The 20126-nt window shown below is 35.1% G+C and overlaps 1 protein-coding gene across 2 annotated transcripts in view; it reads right to left on the reverse strand.

The window, feature by feature from the left end:
- Positions 1 to 20126, reverse strand: part of LOC150075219 (tetratricopeptide repeat protein 21B-like) — a 272286-nt gene that overhangs the window by 227927 nt on the left and 24233 nt on the right. For both annotated transcript variants that reach the window (XM_090389257.1, XM_090389256.1), the window contains exons 4-9: positions 19506 to 19570; positions 19047 to 19148; positions 18759 to 18844; positions 13120 to 13305; positions 6816 to 6900; positions 5796 to 5894 (exon numbers count right to left, since the gene is read on the reverse strand). In XM_090389257.1, coding sequence (XP_090245383.1) covers positions 5796 to 5894; positions 6816 to 6900; positions 13120 to 13305; positions 18759 to 18844; positions 19047 to 19148; positions 19506 to 19570 — 623 coding nt within the window. The remainder of the gene's footprint in view (positions 1 to 5795; positions 5895 to 6815; positions 6901 to 13119; positions 13306 to 18758; positions 18845 to 19046; positions 19149 to 19505; positions 19571 to 20126) is intronic.

Below are 20126 nucleotides of genomic sequence, written 5' to 3' on the forward strand. Positions count from 1 at the left end.
CACGATAGGAGGGAGTATATGATGAGAGCCTTGTCGATCAATTTGGCCCTGGAGGGATTGTGCAAGGCTCAAGGGGTAGAATTTTTTTCAGCCTGGACTGTACTTGTTAACAGGAGAGATTGCTTCTACAGGGATGGGATACACTTAAATAGAAAGGGTGCAAGAATTTTTGCTGATGCTGTCGAGGCAGTGTTAGGTGGGTCAGAAAACTGCTAGTTGGGGGGGATACAAGGACTAATAGATTAACAGTAGCCAGTGGCAGAGGTGGAAGTGATTCTTGCACTGCTTCTATTGAAACGAGCAGAAGTCTGAAAAACAAGATGCAGGATATTTCAGAGACTGCTGGTAGTCATTGCGGTACAAGTAAACACATGGGTTGTGTTAGGGTAGCTAAGAATAGAAACAGGTGCATGTATACCTGCGTGTACACCAATGCTAGGAGTTTGGTAAATAAATTTGATGAATTTGAGGTATTGCTCAAAACATCAAAGGCAGATATTGTTGGGATATCAGAGACGTGGTGTCACACAGATATAAGTAATGCGGAACTGGAATTTGGGGAATACAATGTGTATAGAAAGGATAGACAGGGGAGGAGGGGTTATGCTATTAATTAAGAACCACATAAAGTCCAAGGAAGTGAAGCCAGTCGACATCGATGGACAGGGCAGTGTCGAGTCAGTTTGGTGTGACATAAGCATAGGGAAATCAAAATTGAGAGTAGGAGTGTACTATAGGCCTAATGACTCTGATGAGTATAATAAGATATTGTACAGGGAAATAGAGTGGGCCAGTAAATCAGAGAGTCTTATAATGGGGGACTTTAATTTCCCAGATATTGACTGGAATTTGTGGGTTGGTCACTCGCACACTAGCAAGGCTTTTGTGGATTTATTGGATGATTGTTTTCTACATCAGCATGTTCGTGAGGCAACAAGAGGGAGCAATACTCTTGATCTGATTATCAGTAGTGATTCTTCATGCATTAAGAACCTGCAGATAAATGAACCACTAGGTGGCAGTGATCACAGTGTGTTGAAGTGGGATTTACTCAAGGAGGTAACTACCATCAGAGGTAAAGGGAAGGGTTTTTGTTTTCGTAAAGGCGACTATGATGGTCTGAGACAGTATTTAAATTCTATACAGTGGGACCAACTGATGATGTTACCAACAGCAAACTCAAAATGGGAAGCATTCAAGGAACTAATCTTGGAGGGTACCAGGCTTTACATACCAACTAAGAAATATTGTTCAAGGTTTAGGCCTAAATGGTTGTCAGATGAACTAATGAGACATGTGGCAGAGAAGAAAAATGCATGGGATACATACAAATTAATGGGTGACATGGAAGCCTATGATAGATATAAGTTGGTCTGTAACCAAGTCACAAAGGAGATTAGGCAGGCAAAGGCAGACTACGAAAAATCCTTGGCAAAGGATGCAAAGAAAAACAGAAAAGAGTTCTTTACATACTTGAACTCGAAAAGGAAAGGGATGAATCAGATTGGTCCACTGGATATTGATGGTTCAACAGTTGAGGATCCTGCTCAGGTGGCTAACAATCTAAACGAGTATTTTGCATCTACATTCACGCATGAGGAGTTATTCAGGAAGGAGAATGATGTAGGTAAAGTAAACATTGGCAGTGAGCTGGATGATTTTGTAATAACTGAGAGGAAAGTGGAGGAGAGATTGTTGAGGATAAACATAAAAAAGGCACCTGGGGTGGATGGGATCTATCCAGTTATATTAAAGGAGGCAGCAAAGGAAGTATGCAAACCCCTAGCCATAATTATGAGAGCTTCTTTGGACTCAGGGGAGGTGCCCATAGACTGGAGATGTGCAAATGTAACCCCAATTCACAAAGGAGGATCAAAGGCTGACACAAGTAATTATAGACCTGTTAGTTTAACTTCTGTTCCAGGTAAATTAATGGAGGCACTGGTTAAAGAAGCACTGCAGGATCATCTAGACAAGAATTCAGTTATAGCTCAGATGCAGCATGGTTTTGTTAAGGGCAGGTCTTGCCTGACCAATTTGATTGGATACTATGATGTAGTCACAAAAGAACTGGATGCAGGGAATAACTTTGATATTATATATTTGGATCTTAGAAAGGCTTTTGATACTGTTGCACATGGAAGACTGCTGCACAAATTGGAGCAGTGTGGCATTGGAGGCAAATTGCTGCTATGGATAAGGGGATGGTTGAGTGGCAGAAGACAGAGAGTGGTAATCAATGGACACTGCTCAACGTGGACTAATGTTATTAGTGGAGTTCCTCAAGGTTCAGTGTTGGGTCCGTTGTTGTTTTCGGTGTTTATGAATGATATTGATGATGGGATATCAAGTTTAATGTCCAAGTTTGCAGATGATACAAAGGTTGGCAGGGTCGTTAAGGACAATACTGACGCTATGCTGCTGCAACAGGATCTGGAAAGGTTGAACAGATGGGCTGAGAGGTGGCAAATGAGGTTTAACATCGACAAATGTAAAGTGCTGCATATGGGAAACAGTAACCCCAGAGCAACGTATCAACTCTGCGGTACTACACTGACAGTGGTGGAGAATGAAAAGGACCTGGGGGTAATTGTGCAGGCAGATATGAAGTTCTCTGAGCAGTGCAGACGAGCTGCAAGAGTAGCTCATGGTGTCTTGTCAATGATATACAGGAATTTTTCTAGCAGGGATAAGGAGGTGATTATTCCCTTGTATAAGGCAATGGTAAGGCCACATCTTGAGTACTGTATACAGGTCTGGAGGCCTCATTTCAAGAAGGATGTAGAGCTGCTGGAACGGGTACAGAGAAGGGCAACAAGATTAGTAAATGGAACAAAGGGTTGCTCTTACGAAGAAAGGCTTAAGTTTTGCAAATTACAGAGTTTGGAGACTAGGCACCGGCGAGGTGATCTGATAGAGGTGTATAAGGCTTTGAATGGTTTGAGCATGCTCAATGCCAATGGGATTCTTCATCTTTCTCAGAATAATCACCTCAGAGGGCATAAATTCAAATTGAGGAAGGACGGATGTCGGATAGATGTGCGGAAATTTGCCTTTGGCCAGCGGGTGGTTGGTTGGTGGAACCGACTTCCATCACTTGTTGTTGAAGTTGATAGCCTAAACAAATTTAAAGCTCAACTGGACAGGGATTTCGAACGAACGGAGGGGTGAAATGGGAGTGGTTTTTTTTTTTTTTTTTTTTTTGGCTGATGCTGAATAAGCTTGCTTTCTTGCATCATATGCCTCTGCTAATGCTAATGCTAAAATTAATTATTACTTTTTTATTGTACTAATCACAAAAATACAGCTAGTAATACAACAAAATTATAATTAATGCGATGAATGTAGTTGTAGAGTGCGACTGAGTTTCATAATAGCAGGTTTTAAAGTACTAGTTCCAATTTTTAAAAAAGTCATGTAAATGTAGATCAGTTAGTCCTGATCGTAATTTTGATTTTACATATTTTATTTTTGAAAAGGTCTGCTCACATATACATGTACTTCTGAAAACTGATGCAACCTTTCTTGCAAAATTTTTAATTTTTGTATAATCTGATTCAGATAATGTTGAATAAAATTGAATTAGATTTTCATTTTTAAATATTGTCTTCAGTGCATCACTACATTGAAAATCTACCAACTGCGAATAAAATTTACTGTTGATATTACAGTTGACATGACTGAACCTATAACCAAAAATTTTTCGCACAAAGACTGCTGGTGAATTATACAATGAAATTGCATTGTTTTTTTATATCTTTACTCTCAAGTTATTTATGAAGCTAACCCATGAACCTAATTGCTTCTGACACACTCAAAAATATATTTTCACCTGTTGTATCTTTCAAGTTTTTTAATGCAACTAGTTCTTTAGTTACTTCAAAATTTTGATTTACACCTCGGATATAAATTAGTAATAGAACTGTATGGCTTGTATCTTCACTCTCATCAATTGCTATTGAAAAATGTGTGAATTCACAAACGTTTTCTATGGGTTGATTTTAAACATTGGTTCCGAAATCTTTAATTCTTCTCATTACAGTTGATGAAAATAAATTTACAGACACAAAATTCTTTACTTTCTCGGCACTGATGTATCTTATTAGGCTGTTTGCCTAATAAGCTACATTATTATAATATAAAACTATATTATTAATTATAATAGTTTAATAAGGCGATGTTTCGGGTATCTTACTGATACCCATCATCAGACCATGCTGTGGGGAAAATAGAAAGGGCTAAAAATTTGAATATTTTAGGATATTACAGTTACAATTACCAATAATACAATTGCAATTACCAATATTACAATTTGAAAATTACAATTCTAAAGTATTAAGTTTTGAATTGCTGTTACAATAGAAAACAGGAAATCTAAGGTAATACAAAGAGATTAAGTTCATACCTGCCCACAGCCTCATCTTGCCAATGCTACCAGAAAATATGTGCATACAGTTTCTGGTAGCAGTAGTGGAAGCCTAGGGTGACCTTTGCTCTTATACTCTGCACATCAGGGCTGGTGTGCAGGCTGGCAAGGGATTAGTAAATCCCTAATTACTGTCTCAAATGCCTATTGCTATTTAATGACAGGGTCAAGATTAACAGATTATTTTAACAATGTTTCAAAGAATAGCTTTTAATGGAAATAACTGAATTAATATCTAACAAGACTAAGCTGACAACACAGAGGCATCAACACTATTAATCAACCAACGAATGTTAAAATAATCTGTAAAATGTGTTTTTCATAAATTTTATTGTGATCGAATGTAAACATTAATTTTTATGATCTAATTGAAATATCCACGGGTTGGATAAAATTCTTTTGTGGGCTGTAGTTTGGGCATCCATGGTCTATAGGGTAGTCTGACTGGCCTAAGGGTGGTCTGACCATACCAAGGTCAGACCACACTCAGACTGCAATGATAACAGAAAATTGGGAGAACTGATTTGCCAAGACTAACACAATAAGACCTGGGAAACGTACAAAGGTTGGAATATACTTTAATGCACTGAAAATATACTTGGTATACAGAAAATTGTGTACCAAGTGGATTCCATGAATATCAATGCCAGTTCACAAGGATGAGAGAGTATAGGCTTGTGCCAATCTTCTGGAATCATATGACACCAAGGATGATAACTTTCATGAAGATGAGACCTAGTTAAGCTACTGTGAACTAGAGTCAAAGTGGCAGTCTACAGAGTGGCAACGCAAGAATTCACCAATAAAGAAGAAATTCAAGGAATAAATTCTCAAATATCAGCTAATCCGTTTTTTTGGGGCAAGCAAGGGGTTATCCTGGTGAATGTCCAGGATAGGAACACACAATCAATTCTGACTGCTATGTTGACACACTGAATAAACTGAAGACACAAACTGCAAAAGTGAGGCTAGAGAAAAAAGACAAAAATTTCCCCTTCAGCATGTCAGTGTCAGACCCTATACCAGAATCCTTGTCAGGATTCTGGTATAGGGTCTGACACTGACATGCTGTTATGGGGTCTGGTATGAGGTCTGAATTCAGGTTGCACTTAGATTTTCATCTTTTCATCCTATGAAGGATGGCCTTCACGGAGAACACCAATAATGATGCTTTCACTTCTTGATGGCCACAGTGAAAGCATTCACTGTGGCCATCAAGAAGTGGCTCTTGGGAGGTATTAGTTTTCGAGCAACCCTCACATATTCAAAATAAAATAATAAGCTATTGGAATATAATTAATATAACAAGTTAGTACAGGTAATGACAGAAGAAACAACACATATATTTAAGTAAAATAATCATACTTACTACGCGTGAAAATAATTGGGCGGTTTCATGATATAAAAAACAGTTCCTTGGTTCCTGAATATCAAGTGTCTGAATTAATTCTGATATTTTCTGTGCAGCCTGAAACATAACAAATAATAAAATAAATAGTTATATGCAAATTTTCATATAAGAGACTGTTTTGGAGACAGAAATGGTGTAATACAGTGTAATACTACTGCAATACACACACCACTATATGTGTTTCTACATATGTAACTCCCTTCAGTTTGTGATTAGAGTTCAAGACTCACATTTGATTCGTGGACCATGATAGTATAAAATATTTTATTTATACCCTACTGAATAGGACTGCTTCTAGTCCCTGAAAGTAACTAATAATAACTGTGTAACAAAAATGAGCACACTATCATGTACATATACCAGCAAGTAGAAGTCTATTCTAAAGCAATACACAAATTGTTTGACAACATATTCACTGTCCTTTCCATTTTAGATGAGCAGAGTAGCATGCCTGACATAAAGATGGTCCATCTACATACAAATCTAATTCATCAGTGCTTTTTCTTCATGTGGAAAACTAAAGCTTCCCTATGTCAGATTAAATAGGAAAGGGGCGTTTCAAGAATTCATATAAGAGCTGGTTTATTGTGTGAATCAGCCACTTATACAAGCTATAATTCTGCCTGCAATGCAAGAAACTGCTTCTTCTATAAGTGCTTCTACTTCTATACTTATTCTTACTACTTCTATAAGTGCAAATGTAGCATGCTTCTGGTAGTATAAAAGGCAGTACCAGGTTTAAATATTAAGAAGTGCAAGCATACTAAAAACCATAGAATTAGATGAGAAAACACTTATGGAGAATTCCTGACATTTTCATTATGACTCTGAAATTAGAGTTTCTTGAATATGAATTTTATGTAATACACTATATACATTATAGGCATATAATAAAACTAAATTTTAAAATTGATAATGATGGTTTTTCATTCTAAATATTAATAAAAAAAACAAATATTGTTATATGACAGAAATTACCTGAAGGTAATCACTTTCTCTACATAAAGAATAAATTATAAGCAAACGTTGTGCTTCAAAACAGCCTGAATCTTGATGCAAAGCTCTGAAATAAAAATCAAAAATTAGGTTTCTTTTTAACCATGTATTTTTAATGATAAACAAAAATTGCTCAGATACAATAGCAATTACTGCTGTTCTGGTTCACAAAACACCATAAATGTATAAGATATATGAAAAGTTAATCCATTTAATATCATAACTTTCAAATGCAGATAATACATATAAATTTTGATCTGATAACAACTTTGTTCTATAATAAATATTTGTTCATTAATTTTTTATTTGAAATACAATTTAATAACATATTTGATTGTTTTATAATTTTTAAACAGAATAATTGATATCAGTTACTATTTCCTTAAACATAAAGAAACTTAAAAAAAAAAAAAAACAGAAATTGCTGTTACACTTTAAAATATCCTGTATCTATTCCTTTTATTCCCATAAATATTGCACAGTTGTAAATTTTGACACATTCATATAGGCAAAGACTGTAAGGAATAAAGAAATTTGCATTTCTGATACTACTCAATTTTTCTATCCTAATTCTCTCATTTGAAAAACAGATATTATTTATTTATTTATAGCTGTCTAATAAAGGCTAAATGTATCCTTCGAAATGGGAAACTGTCTTATTCAAACAAAAAAGAAAAGAAAAGAAAACCATGTATGCACAGAATTACAATCATCGATCAATTGCTCACCTTGAATGCCAACACTCATTTGAGTGTCGGCATTCGAGGTGAGGGGACACGCTTCGTCAGGACTCCTCAGTTAAGTGGACTGGATTACTGTTGATTAGTGCTTGTAAATATTTGATTTATTTAGATATTGTTGGATTATTTTGTTATAGGTTTTCCTGTAACAGTTTGATTTTAATAATATTATAGATATAATTTTTTTAAAGTTAACTTTCATTGATATTTAGCTAATTTTATAATGGCAGTTATGAGATCTGCCTTAAACACATCACAGGGTATCGTGACTCACTCGGAAATAGCCGATGGCGATTTATAGGTGAGTCATGATTTAATCCATTGTGGAACCTGTGGAATGTTTTCCAAGGTCGACCTGGTGACTAATCATAGCTCACCTGGGGATTCTTTTCTTTGTGATCAATGTAAGGAGTGCACCGATCTTAAATTACAATTTGGTGCACTGATGGAACAATTTGAGTCTCTGAAAAAATGGGTGTTTGCCCTCAAGAATAATGCATCTGGGAGCTCGTCAGGGACTCACAACTCCAGCAATCTACCAAGGGATGCACACCTGAATCAGGCCTCAAAACAGAAAAACCAAGTGCAAACTACTCTGGTTAAAAAGGACATTGCTTTATTAGAAGACTCCATTGTCAGGGAAACAGGGAATATTTTTTGTAACAAGGATAGGTGGAGTAGAACCAGGGTATGTCTGCCGGGAGCAACTGTTAATGATGTCACCAACAGATTGTCAGATTTTAAGGGGGAGTAAAGAGAATATTATTATTCATGTGGGGACTAATGACATTACACGTACACAATCTGACGATTTGTTGGAAAAATACAGGACCATGCTGAGGAAATGCCGCAAGCCTAGGCCACAACGTCTATGTGTCTGCAATTCTGCCCAGACACGATAGGAGGGATTATATGTTAAAAGCCTTATGCATTAACTCAAGACTTGAAACTTGAAGGACTCTGCAAGGCTTTAGGGGGGAAATTTCTATCAGCGTGGCCCACACTTGTAGGTAGAAGGAGGAATGTTTTGTAGAGACGGGATACACTTAAACAAAGGTGGTGCAAAAGTTTTTGTCAGTATTATTGAGGATACCTTTAAAGGTTCAGGGAAACTGCTAGTTAGGGGGGGGGATGTAGGTAATACTGACACGCGTTTATCTGATAATATTGGTCAAAGTAACTCTTGTACATACCTCAAGAGTTCTTATCTGTTACCCCAACTGTATATATTATCTAGATGTTCTGGGGGCAGAAACGTTTCAAGTGAGCGGGTAGCTAATGCCAGGGAAGAGAGCCTAAAAAACTTCAAGGGTTGTGTTAGGGTTGTTAAATATACAAGTTAGTTAGTTAGTTATTTGGTTTTTAGGAGCATTAGCAACCAAGGCCATATTGCTCCGGGATATGCGGTGGTCATTCCCTGACCTCTCCACATCCTCTGTATTTGGTGGTGATGGGCTCGAACCCCGGTCTAATCAAGAAGCATGTGCTATGCACTGCTGCTCCTTCCCACCTGGCTACGGAGGCGCCGTTAAATATACAAGAACAGTAAGTCTTAATTGTTTATACAGTAATGTTAGAAGTGTCGTCAACAAAATGAGCGAATTCGAACTGCTGGTTAAAACAAGTAACGCGGACATAATAGGGCTTATGGAGACGTCGTGTCACCCGGAAATTGGGGATGATGAGTTTCAGTACAGCTTGTATAATGTATTTAGGAAGGATAGGGTAGATAGAAGGGGTGGTGTGGTAATGCTTCTTATCAGAAGCAGCCTGAGTGCGATGATAAGCTTTCCCGGATTCAGACATTTCACATGCTAGTATAGAATCTGTATGGTGTGAGATAGTTGGAAACAAAGGTATAATGCGAGTAGGAGTAATCTACAGACCAGGTGATTGTGAAGATTATGATGAAAGCCTCTACATGCAAATGGAATGGGCAAGCAAGTGTCAATGTCTTATTATGGGTGATTTCAATTTGCCTCTAATTGATTAGAGTAAATGTGAAGGAAACTCGACATGGGGAACAAAATTTTTAAATCAACTAGATGACTGTTATTTGTTTCAACATGTCAGGGAAAGTACTATAGAAAAGAATATCCTAGACCTCATCATCACCCATGAATCAGATGACATAACAGGGCTCACAGTAGAGGAACCAGTAGCAGGAAGTGATCACGGAGTTCTATGGTGGATGATGATGAGAGAGGTAGCAGCAGTAAAAGGCAAAGGAATGGGTTTTAATTTCAGAAAAGGAAATTACGATGCCTTAGGGTACTACATGGCCTCTATTAACTGTGTAGATATCGCGCAGAGAACGAATACAATTGAACTGTGGTATGCTTTTAAAACATTAATCACAGACGCCTTGAATGCGTATTTACCATTAAAAAAATACTCCACGAGGAGGGTTCCAAGTTGGATGAATAGTGAAGTTGCCACATTACTTGAGCAGAAAAAGGTGGCATGGAAAGGTTACAGAGCAATAAAAAATACTGAAACCTATAAAAGCTACAAGATGATCTGTAATAGAGCCACAGAAAAGGTTCGACAGGCAAAGGCAGTTTATTTATGAGAAATCACTAGCAAACAGAGCAAAGAGGGGGAATAAGGAATTCACATATATAAATGCAAAGACGAGCAGGACAAACCAGATCGGACCTTTACGTAAGGGAAAGTGATTAGTATTAAATACACCAGCTGCCATTGCAGATGAACTCAACAGTTATTTTGCATCGATATTTACAAATGAAAAACCTTTTGTGGCAATGGGAAATTGTGGGAGCGAAGTTGAAAAATATGTAATTAATGATATTGAAATTTCGAAGATTAGTTAATGAAAAAACTTTCGAGCCTACAGGCCAGTAAGGCTCCTGGAATTGATGGAATATACCCTATAATCTTAAGGGAGGCGGCAAGTGAGTGCATTGAACCATTGAGGCTAATTATGCGAGCATCACTAGACTCTAGGGAGAGTCCCTTGGATTGAAAAAGTGCCAATGTATCTCCCATACATAAGGGTGGCTCTAAGAGTGAAGTGGGAAATTATCGACCTGCCAGTCTGACTTCAATGGTAGGGAAAATCATGGAGGCAATGATCAAGGGTGGAATTCAGGATCATTCGGATAGAATTGAAATTCTCAAGGATACTCAGCATGGTTTTGTAATGGGAAAATCGTGTTTAACAAATCTGGTTCGCTATTTTGAAAGAGTCACTCACGAGCTGGATTTACGGAATAATTTCTACATTGTTTATTTAGATTTCAGTAAAGCTTTTGACTCAGTCCGACATGAGTGGTTGCTTTATAAGCTGGAACAGGTTGGAATCACTGGGAAAATCCTTAGATGGATAGCAGGATGGCTTCAGGGCAGGAGGCAGAGGGTTGTGATAAATGGCTATTCCTCAGATTGGATTGATGTGAGAAGTGGGGTTCCCCAAGGATCGGTATTAGGACCACTGTTGTTTTTAATTTTCATAAACAACATCGATGAAGGGATAGAGGGCGTGATGTCAAAATTTGCAGAGTAGTTAATCATCACTGTAAAGCTGAGCTTCTTCAGAGAAACCTAGATAGACTTCGGGATTGGTCAGAAAAATGGAAGCTATGCTTTAATCCAACAAAGTGTAAGGTATTACACCTGGGAAACAGTAATCCCAAAATAACTTAATCACTTGGTGGAGTTCAACTAAACCCAGTACTGGAGGAAAGGGACTTGGGTGTTACGATATGGTCAGACATGGAATTCTCTGAGCATTATAAACAGGTTGCAAGGAAGGCCCATGGTGTCCTATCGATAATCTATCGAACTTTTGCAAGTAGAGATAGGGACGTGATAATCCCATTATATAAGGCTCTTGTTAGACCATACTTGTAATACTGTGTTCAAGTATGGAGACTGCACCTAAAGAAAGACATCGAGCTTCTTGAACGGGTGCAAAGATGGGTAACTCGCCTGATGAAATCGGCAAAAGGGCATTCTTATGAAGAAAGACTTCGAATATATGGGTTGCAGAGTTTGGAAACTAAACACCTTAGAGGATATTTGATTGAGGTGTTTAAGGCTCTGAGAGGTATCAGTAAAATGAATGAGAACGAAATTTTCAAGATTATAAATGATGCTAGAACTAGGGGACATAAATTCAAATTACAGGGGGAGATGTTTAGATTGGACTGCAGGAAGTTTTATTTTAGCCAGCGAGTTATAAATTACTGGAATAAGTTACTTGGATGGGTGGTAGTGGCTGACAGTTTGGGGAAATTCAAAGGTGATCTGGATAGTACCTTCGGGTGAGGGAAGCGCATAGGATGATAGGTTTAATTTCCTTTTTTTTATTAATTATTATTATTTATTTATTTTTTTTTTTATCATTGTTTTATTCGGGTTTTTTTTTTTTTTTTGGCTGGTGCAGCATAAGCCATAGGCTTTCTTGCAACATGCAGCCATTACTAATACTAATACTTGTACTTCATATAAAGTGATTTTGACAAACATCAAATCATGTAAATGGCTTTCTTCTTTTATTAGAATCAATACAAAAATTTAGCTATGATAAATTATTTCATATTTACAATACAACTTAATAAAGAATTATTAAGTTCCAGTTGGAAAGTAAAAATCATGTAAAGGTAATAAAATGTTTTTATTTTTAAGATAAACCCAAAAATCACCTTTTTAGCTGTTCATTAATAGCATTTTAAAATGGACAATTTCATGTGTTTCTGTTGTCATGAAGTTGTTGTTGTTTGTTTGTTATTTGGTTTTTAGGAGCATTAGCAACTAAGGCCATATTGCTCCGGGAATATGCGGTGGTCATTCTCTTGACCTTTCCGCATCCTCCGTATTTGGTGGTGACGGGCTCAAACCCCGGTCTAATCAAGAAGCATGTGCTACACACTGCTGCTCCTTCCCACCTGGCTACGGAGGCGGCTGTTGTCATGAAAATTCTTGTTATATCCAAAATTATGAATTTTTTAAAATTACAATATACATATTATATCAATGTTATATTAATTTTATTAATATAATTTTATTATATTAATGTTAACTAATGTGGCATAAAATATCAAAATTATTTATAACAATTTCTTTTGCATTAAATTTCAAAAAGTAAAAAACAGACCTCACATATATTTTCAAATTAAATGGTTTATTAATTGTTAACCAGAGGTGGGAAAGAGGATTTTCTACACAAGCACGTTCAGTTAACTAAATAAAAATGAAACTGATGTCAACATTTCATCCACTCTGGAATTTCATTCTCAAGGCAATTTGCTATACTACAGAAGCAACCGGACTCTTCTAAGAAAGATTGTAAACTGAGGTTCAATTAACTAAAAAACTGCAAATGAGTGAAATCAATTGCAAATTTAATCAGTTAACTGATTAACTATTTATTTCACAAATATATGTGGGGGCTGAGTTTTTATCTTTTGAAATTTAATTGTTCATTTCCACATATCACAGAACATATTACATAATTTCTTTTTCAAATTTTAGAAATTTATTGAAGAATCATATGCATAAAATATAGTGATGATGATATATACCTATATGCAGTGTCAAGTGCTTGGTCCCAATCTTGTAGGGCAAGCTGCATCTTCATTTTTTCTACAAGTGCTGGGTTATAATTAGGAAAAAGGACAACTGCTTGATTAAGAAGATCTAAAGCTCTTGTATAGTTTTTCATCTTCTCATAACATTTTGCTCTGCCAAACATGGCATCAGGATCACTGCTAAAATGTAACATAAATAAAGCAATGATTCAACAGCAGTATAACTAGATGAAAACATGTGATTGCTATATTATAATTGGAAACAGCTAACAAAGTTCATCTTTCAGTATTTGAACTGGAAAAATGATGCAAAGAGGCAACTTATGTGTCACAACATTAGCAAGAAAAATAAGAGAAAAAAACCAATAAAGTAACTCATTTTCACACCTTCATTCACTTCATTTAGCTGTTCTTTAAAAATATTTACCCTGCTCTTCTTTATATTTAAATACACTTTCTACCTCTACAAGATTAGGTAGGGGTTAATTCCAACAGTTCCTCTGGATAAAGGCAGATTTTCCCAATCTATTCTATAATTATCCTTTCTTAATTAAAATTATTCTCCTCAAGAAAATCATCTAAGAAAGAATACTATGTACCCTTCACATTTGACTTACTAAACTCTTTTAAAGTCTTAAATGCCAATCAGATCACTATGGATATGTTTGGTTTCCATATATGGATATTTTGGTTTCCAGCAAAACTTACAGAACTGAAGTTTTGCTGGGTATGAACACTCCTTTGTGTCCACTACTAATCTTCTATTTATACTTTGGCACAACCACACAGATTAGAAGAGTTAACCTTTTGTTAGCAATATCATCAATAAACTACATTTTAATCATGTGGATTCAAATCACAGCAGAAAAGACAATACAACTGTTGTTAAACTTTCACTTCAAAATCTGGCAGTTTCTGGTTCTAAGATTGCTAGATTTGGAAAGTTTGTTCTGTATTTATTTATTGTTTATTCTTAATTTCTCTTATAAAATTTCCTGGTTGTAATTATGGTGTACTACATCAAGAACTATTTTCTTTATTTTTTACTACAGTGGCAACACTAATTTTACAATAAAAAAAAAGTACTGTAATGGATTGTATCGTATATGCATGTGTAGTATACGTTAAATATGTAACTGTTGAAAGTATTTTAATTCTTGTTCATTTTCCTTTTAAAACATCACATCTTGTGAAGTTGACTTTGTTTATAAAAGCTAGTAAGAGTGAGATTTGAGTTCATAAATCAAATCTGACATGACAAAATTTCTCATTTAGGATATCAGAGGTTCGAAAATTGGGAAATTGTTGTCTTGAAGAAATAATAAGTCATATACAGGAAAGCGTTAGGGGACTGTGTGAAGAGACAGCTACATAATGGTGACAAAGTAGCACATCATTCATTGGCATTTTTGTTTGTGCACCTTCAACGATAGCATAATGCAGGCATGAAAAACTGCATTTGGTGCTGTGTTAACTTCGTGCACAGCTATGGAAAGGTTGGCAATTTTCTTACTGCATCTCTCACACAACCAGGATGATGTAGCTAAAGTTAGCTCTGGTTAGTTTTTATTAATCATGACTGACAGCTGGATATCTCCTGTTCACCTCTTGTCAACTTTCACTAATCACAACTAACTCATGGGCACCTTCCATTCCAGCTGCATGTTCAAAAGAACATGATACAAAATGCTGAAAATTAATGATCTTGTCATGATTTTTAAGGAGGGGGGGGAGAAATTGGCTTTTAGAACATTTTTAAAACTCTTTACTAAAAGGATACACTTTAATATCAGATAAAAAAAAAAAAAAAACAATAACATAGCTAAATGCTATACAAAAATGAAGGTGTAGAACAGGGATGGGCAACTTTTTTTGTCAGCGGGCCGAATGAAATTTTCGCATCATGATGCGGGCCGGAATAGATTGAACGATTTAATAAAAAAAATCAGAACCTAAAAAATGTTATATTACTTGAATTACTAAATTATTAATGTATTTTTAAAAAAAATATCTGCATGTCCAATTATCATTGAAAATGCGGCATTCGGCATCAATTTTTCTTTTTTTTTTAATTGGCTCATTTTATGGGCTATAAATTATATTAAATTAAAAATTGTAATAATTAGTAAAGGCATAAAACATAAAATATCTCACACCAATATTATTTTTTTCAATAAGAAGTCAAACCCAAAGGAACTTCGTTCGATCGATGCTACAATAATAATTAGGAAATAACTCTTTGACGCTGTGTAGAATCACTTGGTTACTGTTGTACTCTCTGCGATTCCCGATTGAACCGAATTAAGCCGAACGTTTACGGCGAGTGTAGTCAGGTATGGATTTTCTATATTTATGCATTTACCAAGGGGGCCAGATTCAACATCGTCGCGGGCTGGATGTGGCCCGCGGGCCAACTGTTGCCCACCCCTGGTGTTGAACATACAATTCACTGATGGCAATATGAAGAAAAATTTGTGGAAAAGGCTGGCTATTGCTTATATTTGAAGATCAGTAGTTAGAAAGAGCAACAGTAATACAATACAAGTAATACTTTGTCAAGAATCAATACATTTTAATATAAAATAAAATAACAGTTAAAAAGCAAACTCTACATCAAAGATTCAGGATTCCAAGTTTACCAAAGGAGCTGGATCCCAATGCTTCCTATGCACTGTCGCTACCAATATTACTAATGAGTTACCCATTTTCACAATAGTAGTCTTACTTTTCCCCGCCTAACTATCTTAATGAAACTGTCATGTCTGGTTAGTTTAGGAAAATGGGGATAAGTTAATAAAATTTTATTTCTAATTTGCAGTTAAAAAGAGGACAATATGCTCATTTGGCAGCATAATAATTCATGAAACTAAGAAATGCCACTGATTGCAGTGTTCCATGCCTACATCTCACTATTGATGAACTTACTGAAAATGCCAATGAGGGATACGCCAATGCTATCAGTGCATACTCATCTCTTTGCACAGTCCTCCAAAAACCTTCCTACAGTTTATTATAGAAACATTTTTGCCAGTGGAACATATCTTCCATATAACATCTGTAGGTCACCAGGTTAGTTGGCCCTCACATTCACTGTATCTCTTGAAGAATGCATTCACAACAAATATCAAGGACTTACCATACCTGAAAGAGAAAGTGCATGAACAATACTTTTATATCGTGAATAATCCAAAGTTAGTTAAAAAGCCATTGCATTCTACCTTAAACATTTTGAATCCAGCTCCATAAAGGGAAAACAAGGAATAGTATTTGATCATCAATATTATAACAGCTTCAAGAGTATAGTCAACATGTTCAGAAAGAAGAACTATACTGATAAGGCATTGAATCAATCCAATACAGATCTTGGCCAATGACAACAAGAGAAGGAACAATTGGTATCAAAATTTCATTAGCTAAAGATAAAATTAAGATTAAAATTCAATTTAATTCTATGGTTTCAAGTCTTCATAACCCAGTCTCTTCTCACTGATTGATAATTAATATGTTGCCCTTTAGCCATAGGCCTTGCCATATAAATAGCTCACCAGCACTTTGCATCCTTATACAGCAGTCTGAATTTGAGAACTAAGGAGCGAGAGCTGTTACCAGATATGTTCTATCAGATTCCAAGTACTGCAAAATTAATTAATTATTTAATTATATTTCATGATTTGCATAAAATGATCTTTTATAATTTTTAACAAAGTTTAATGCTACTATCATATGGTCACATATTAATTTGTCCTCTTTTACTCATTTATATTTCAGTTCACGTAATTGGCCTGATGATAAGATCTGCAAAATGTCAGGGATTCTGACATTCTGCATCAAATTTAATATAATCAGGTTCATAAGCTCATAATAAACTAACTTTGAATTATTCATGGTATATGGGTGTGTTATTACATAATTAATCCATGGATAATCATCATGTATCATCATTCCGAAATTAAATTAAAAACTCTCATCCTCTGGAAAAACTGAAACAAAATGTTCAAAGCATTCAAAACTGTTTTCACTATAAAGCAGCACATCATTGCACCTCTGGAATAACATTCATTTATGTTGTCAAGGATAGTTGTTTAACACTTCAAAGCAATAAAATAACTTACAACTAATCAATTTTTCATATAAATTCTGTGATGTTCACAGAGTTCACAACATAAGGTGGAAGAAAATTCGAATATTTCCAGTCCTGTAATTGAAAGTTCAGTGCCCAAGATTAGTTCTTCACCTGGGAAGGTGCACATTTTGAGTCCTCTCTGACAGTGTTATTTACATAAATCTTTAGCATGTCAGATGAGATTTTAGGTCAGACAAGTCCAATCTAACATTTTAAAAATTAAGATCACAATTTCTAAGATAGATATTTTTGAATGATAAGACTAAGTGATCACAATCAGTAAAAATAAGCGAGATCAAGTGAAGACCTTCCACGAAGTGATTAGCTCCTCTAAGAACTGACTCAAAGAGATATGAATCCTAAATAGAAAGTTAACAAAGATAACTGTAGCTGGAATACCCTAACAAACTCAATACTTTCTGAACAGTTCTCAGATGGAAAGTGAAATATAGTCTGCTATTAACAATGACACTAAGGTCCTTTACAGATGTAACTGAAGTGATAACAGAAGAAGAATGAATGTAATGATAACATTTCTTCCAATTTATTTCAAAACAATTTGTGGAAGACCGATGAAGAATTTTATTCATGTCACGCTGGCTGGTATTATAATGAACAACATTTTAAATTTTTAAATCACCACTAAACAGGACTGAAAAATGCAGGCAGATTTTCACTAATATCATTGAAAAAAAATGCTCAATGGCAGCAGCTCAAGGTTAGAGTTTTGAGGTATGCATTTATTGGGATAACCCAACTTGACAGAAGCATGGATTTTGGGGTCTTCCATTAAGCAGGTAACTGGAAAGCCAGTTAATGATGGTGCTTGCAAGACTTGAAGCAATTAATTTTTGACAAGATTCTTATGTGAAATAGTATCAAATATTTAGAAATGTCAAAGTAGCTAAGATCTATCAGCATGCTTTAATGGAAATTCAGTCAGTGGTGCCATCAAACAAGTAGGTTAAACAAGAATGAATTGCCAGAAAATCCATGTTGAAAAATGTTGTGAATGATGTACAGTTCTTTAATACGGTCTAAAAAATGTTCTGTTCCTGAATTATTCACATCAACACCACAGTTTTTTGTAGACTGCAGCAACCTTGATTATACTAATGTACCCATCTCTCCCAGCTTCTTCTAAGAAACTGAGAGAGGTGGGCACATTAGCATACCCAAGGTGGTTCCTGGTCAAATCAGAAACAAAGTTGGAAGTTGTGTGCACATAAACTGGACAGGAAGTAATTATTAAAATAGGTGGCAATTTCAGAATCAAATATTAAGGGTGCACTCCTCCTCAACTGTCTTAGGAAGTAGGCCCACAGAAGCATGATAAAAGGCAATGTGTGCTACCATGAATATGGTGCATATATAAGCATTCATCATGCTGACTGGCATGATGAATTCTTATATATATACCTAACAATAAGCTCATGATTGACAATTTATTGAGTTCTATGATTTTTGCCTTATCCCCTACAAAAACATACATGGTAAAGATAAAACTTACTTGTTCGTTACTTCAAAATATTGCAATACATTCTTGGTTGGACTCTTGTTATTCATTATTTCTATCCAGCCTTTAAGAACAGATCCCTGAAATATTTTATTAGGTTGGGTCTGTTAAATTCCAAACACCACTTAAACATAGAGAAATCATAGTTTTTTTTAAAGAAATGTAAGAAATATTAAATAAATCTAAAAGAGATCTAAAAACTCAACCACAGTAGTAATACATATGCTAAGACTGAAAGTAAGTTTTATTAAAAATGACACAAAGGTGCATTTTTAAATTTACCTCTTTTGAATAAGGGGCTATTTTCAACATTCTATCCACATATTCTTTACTTTTATCATATCGACCAGCTAAAAACAGGAATAAACCTCCATAATACAGTCCCTATAAAGTAAAAAATATATATAATAAAAAATAAATTATCTCAAAACCTTAACTAGCTGATTTTACAGTTGAAGAGTAAATTTTCACTTGAATAAAGTATGAAATTTCATTTATCTCACTGTGATTTTTTGGGTTTGTCCAAATTTTAACAATAATACCCCTGTGATAAACAGATCATTGAATGATTAATTTACAAATTAAAATACACTTAACAATTTAGATTAAACAATTTAAAATACCTTGTGAAAACTAATATAAAATTGTTAAATTTATTCAACACATTGATACTATGCAGAGAAGCAAATTTCTAGGCCTGTTAATAAATGTGGTTCATATAATAACAAAAAATCAGTTTACTCTTTCTCCTGCTTGTTTCCTATTTTCTTTGAGTTTTGCATCAAGGTGAAGGACAGCATCTCTATCTGAAAAATATCAAGATTTTCAAGATTAATTTTCCAGTGACTGTGGCTTCACTGTATTTTTTATTACAACTTTACTATACACTAACTATGAACTTTTGGGAATCACAGAATGTCCAAAAAAACACTATCTGTCTGGCTCCTTTTGTGCTACAACACACTGCCAGCAAAAAAACTACAAAGTAGTCTATCAGATACCACCTGCATCTCTGTGCTCAAAGTTAGTTAACAGTTAATAATATAATAGTTCCAATATCAATTTATCAATATCAATAATACATCAGAACCACACTAATAAATTAATCTTAATTACAATTTATTTATTTTTACTGAATTGTGTGAAGGATTATCCATTAGAACACAGTAATAAGCATTACATTAAAAGATCTATACCAATCTCTTGAAAACAAAACACCTAATCACATGAAAAACAAAATCACTTTTTTTTTTTTTTTTTGTGCCTTATATACCAGTTTGTTGGGTGGCATGTACTGGGAGAGATCCCATAACGCCATGTAACTGGGTTGGAAGTTTTTCTATTCATCACTTAGACTTGATA

This window comes from Mastigoproctus giganteus, chromosome 14, assembly GCF_048544385.1.
Source record: "Mastigoproctus giganteus isolate SK-2022 chromosome 14, ASM4854438v1, whole genome shotgun sequence".
In the NCBI taxonomy this organism is placed as follows: domain Eukaryota; kingdom Metazoa; phylum Arthropoda; class Arachnida; order Uropygi; family Thelyphonidae; genus Mastigoproctus; species Mastigoproctus giganteus.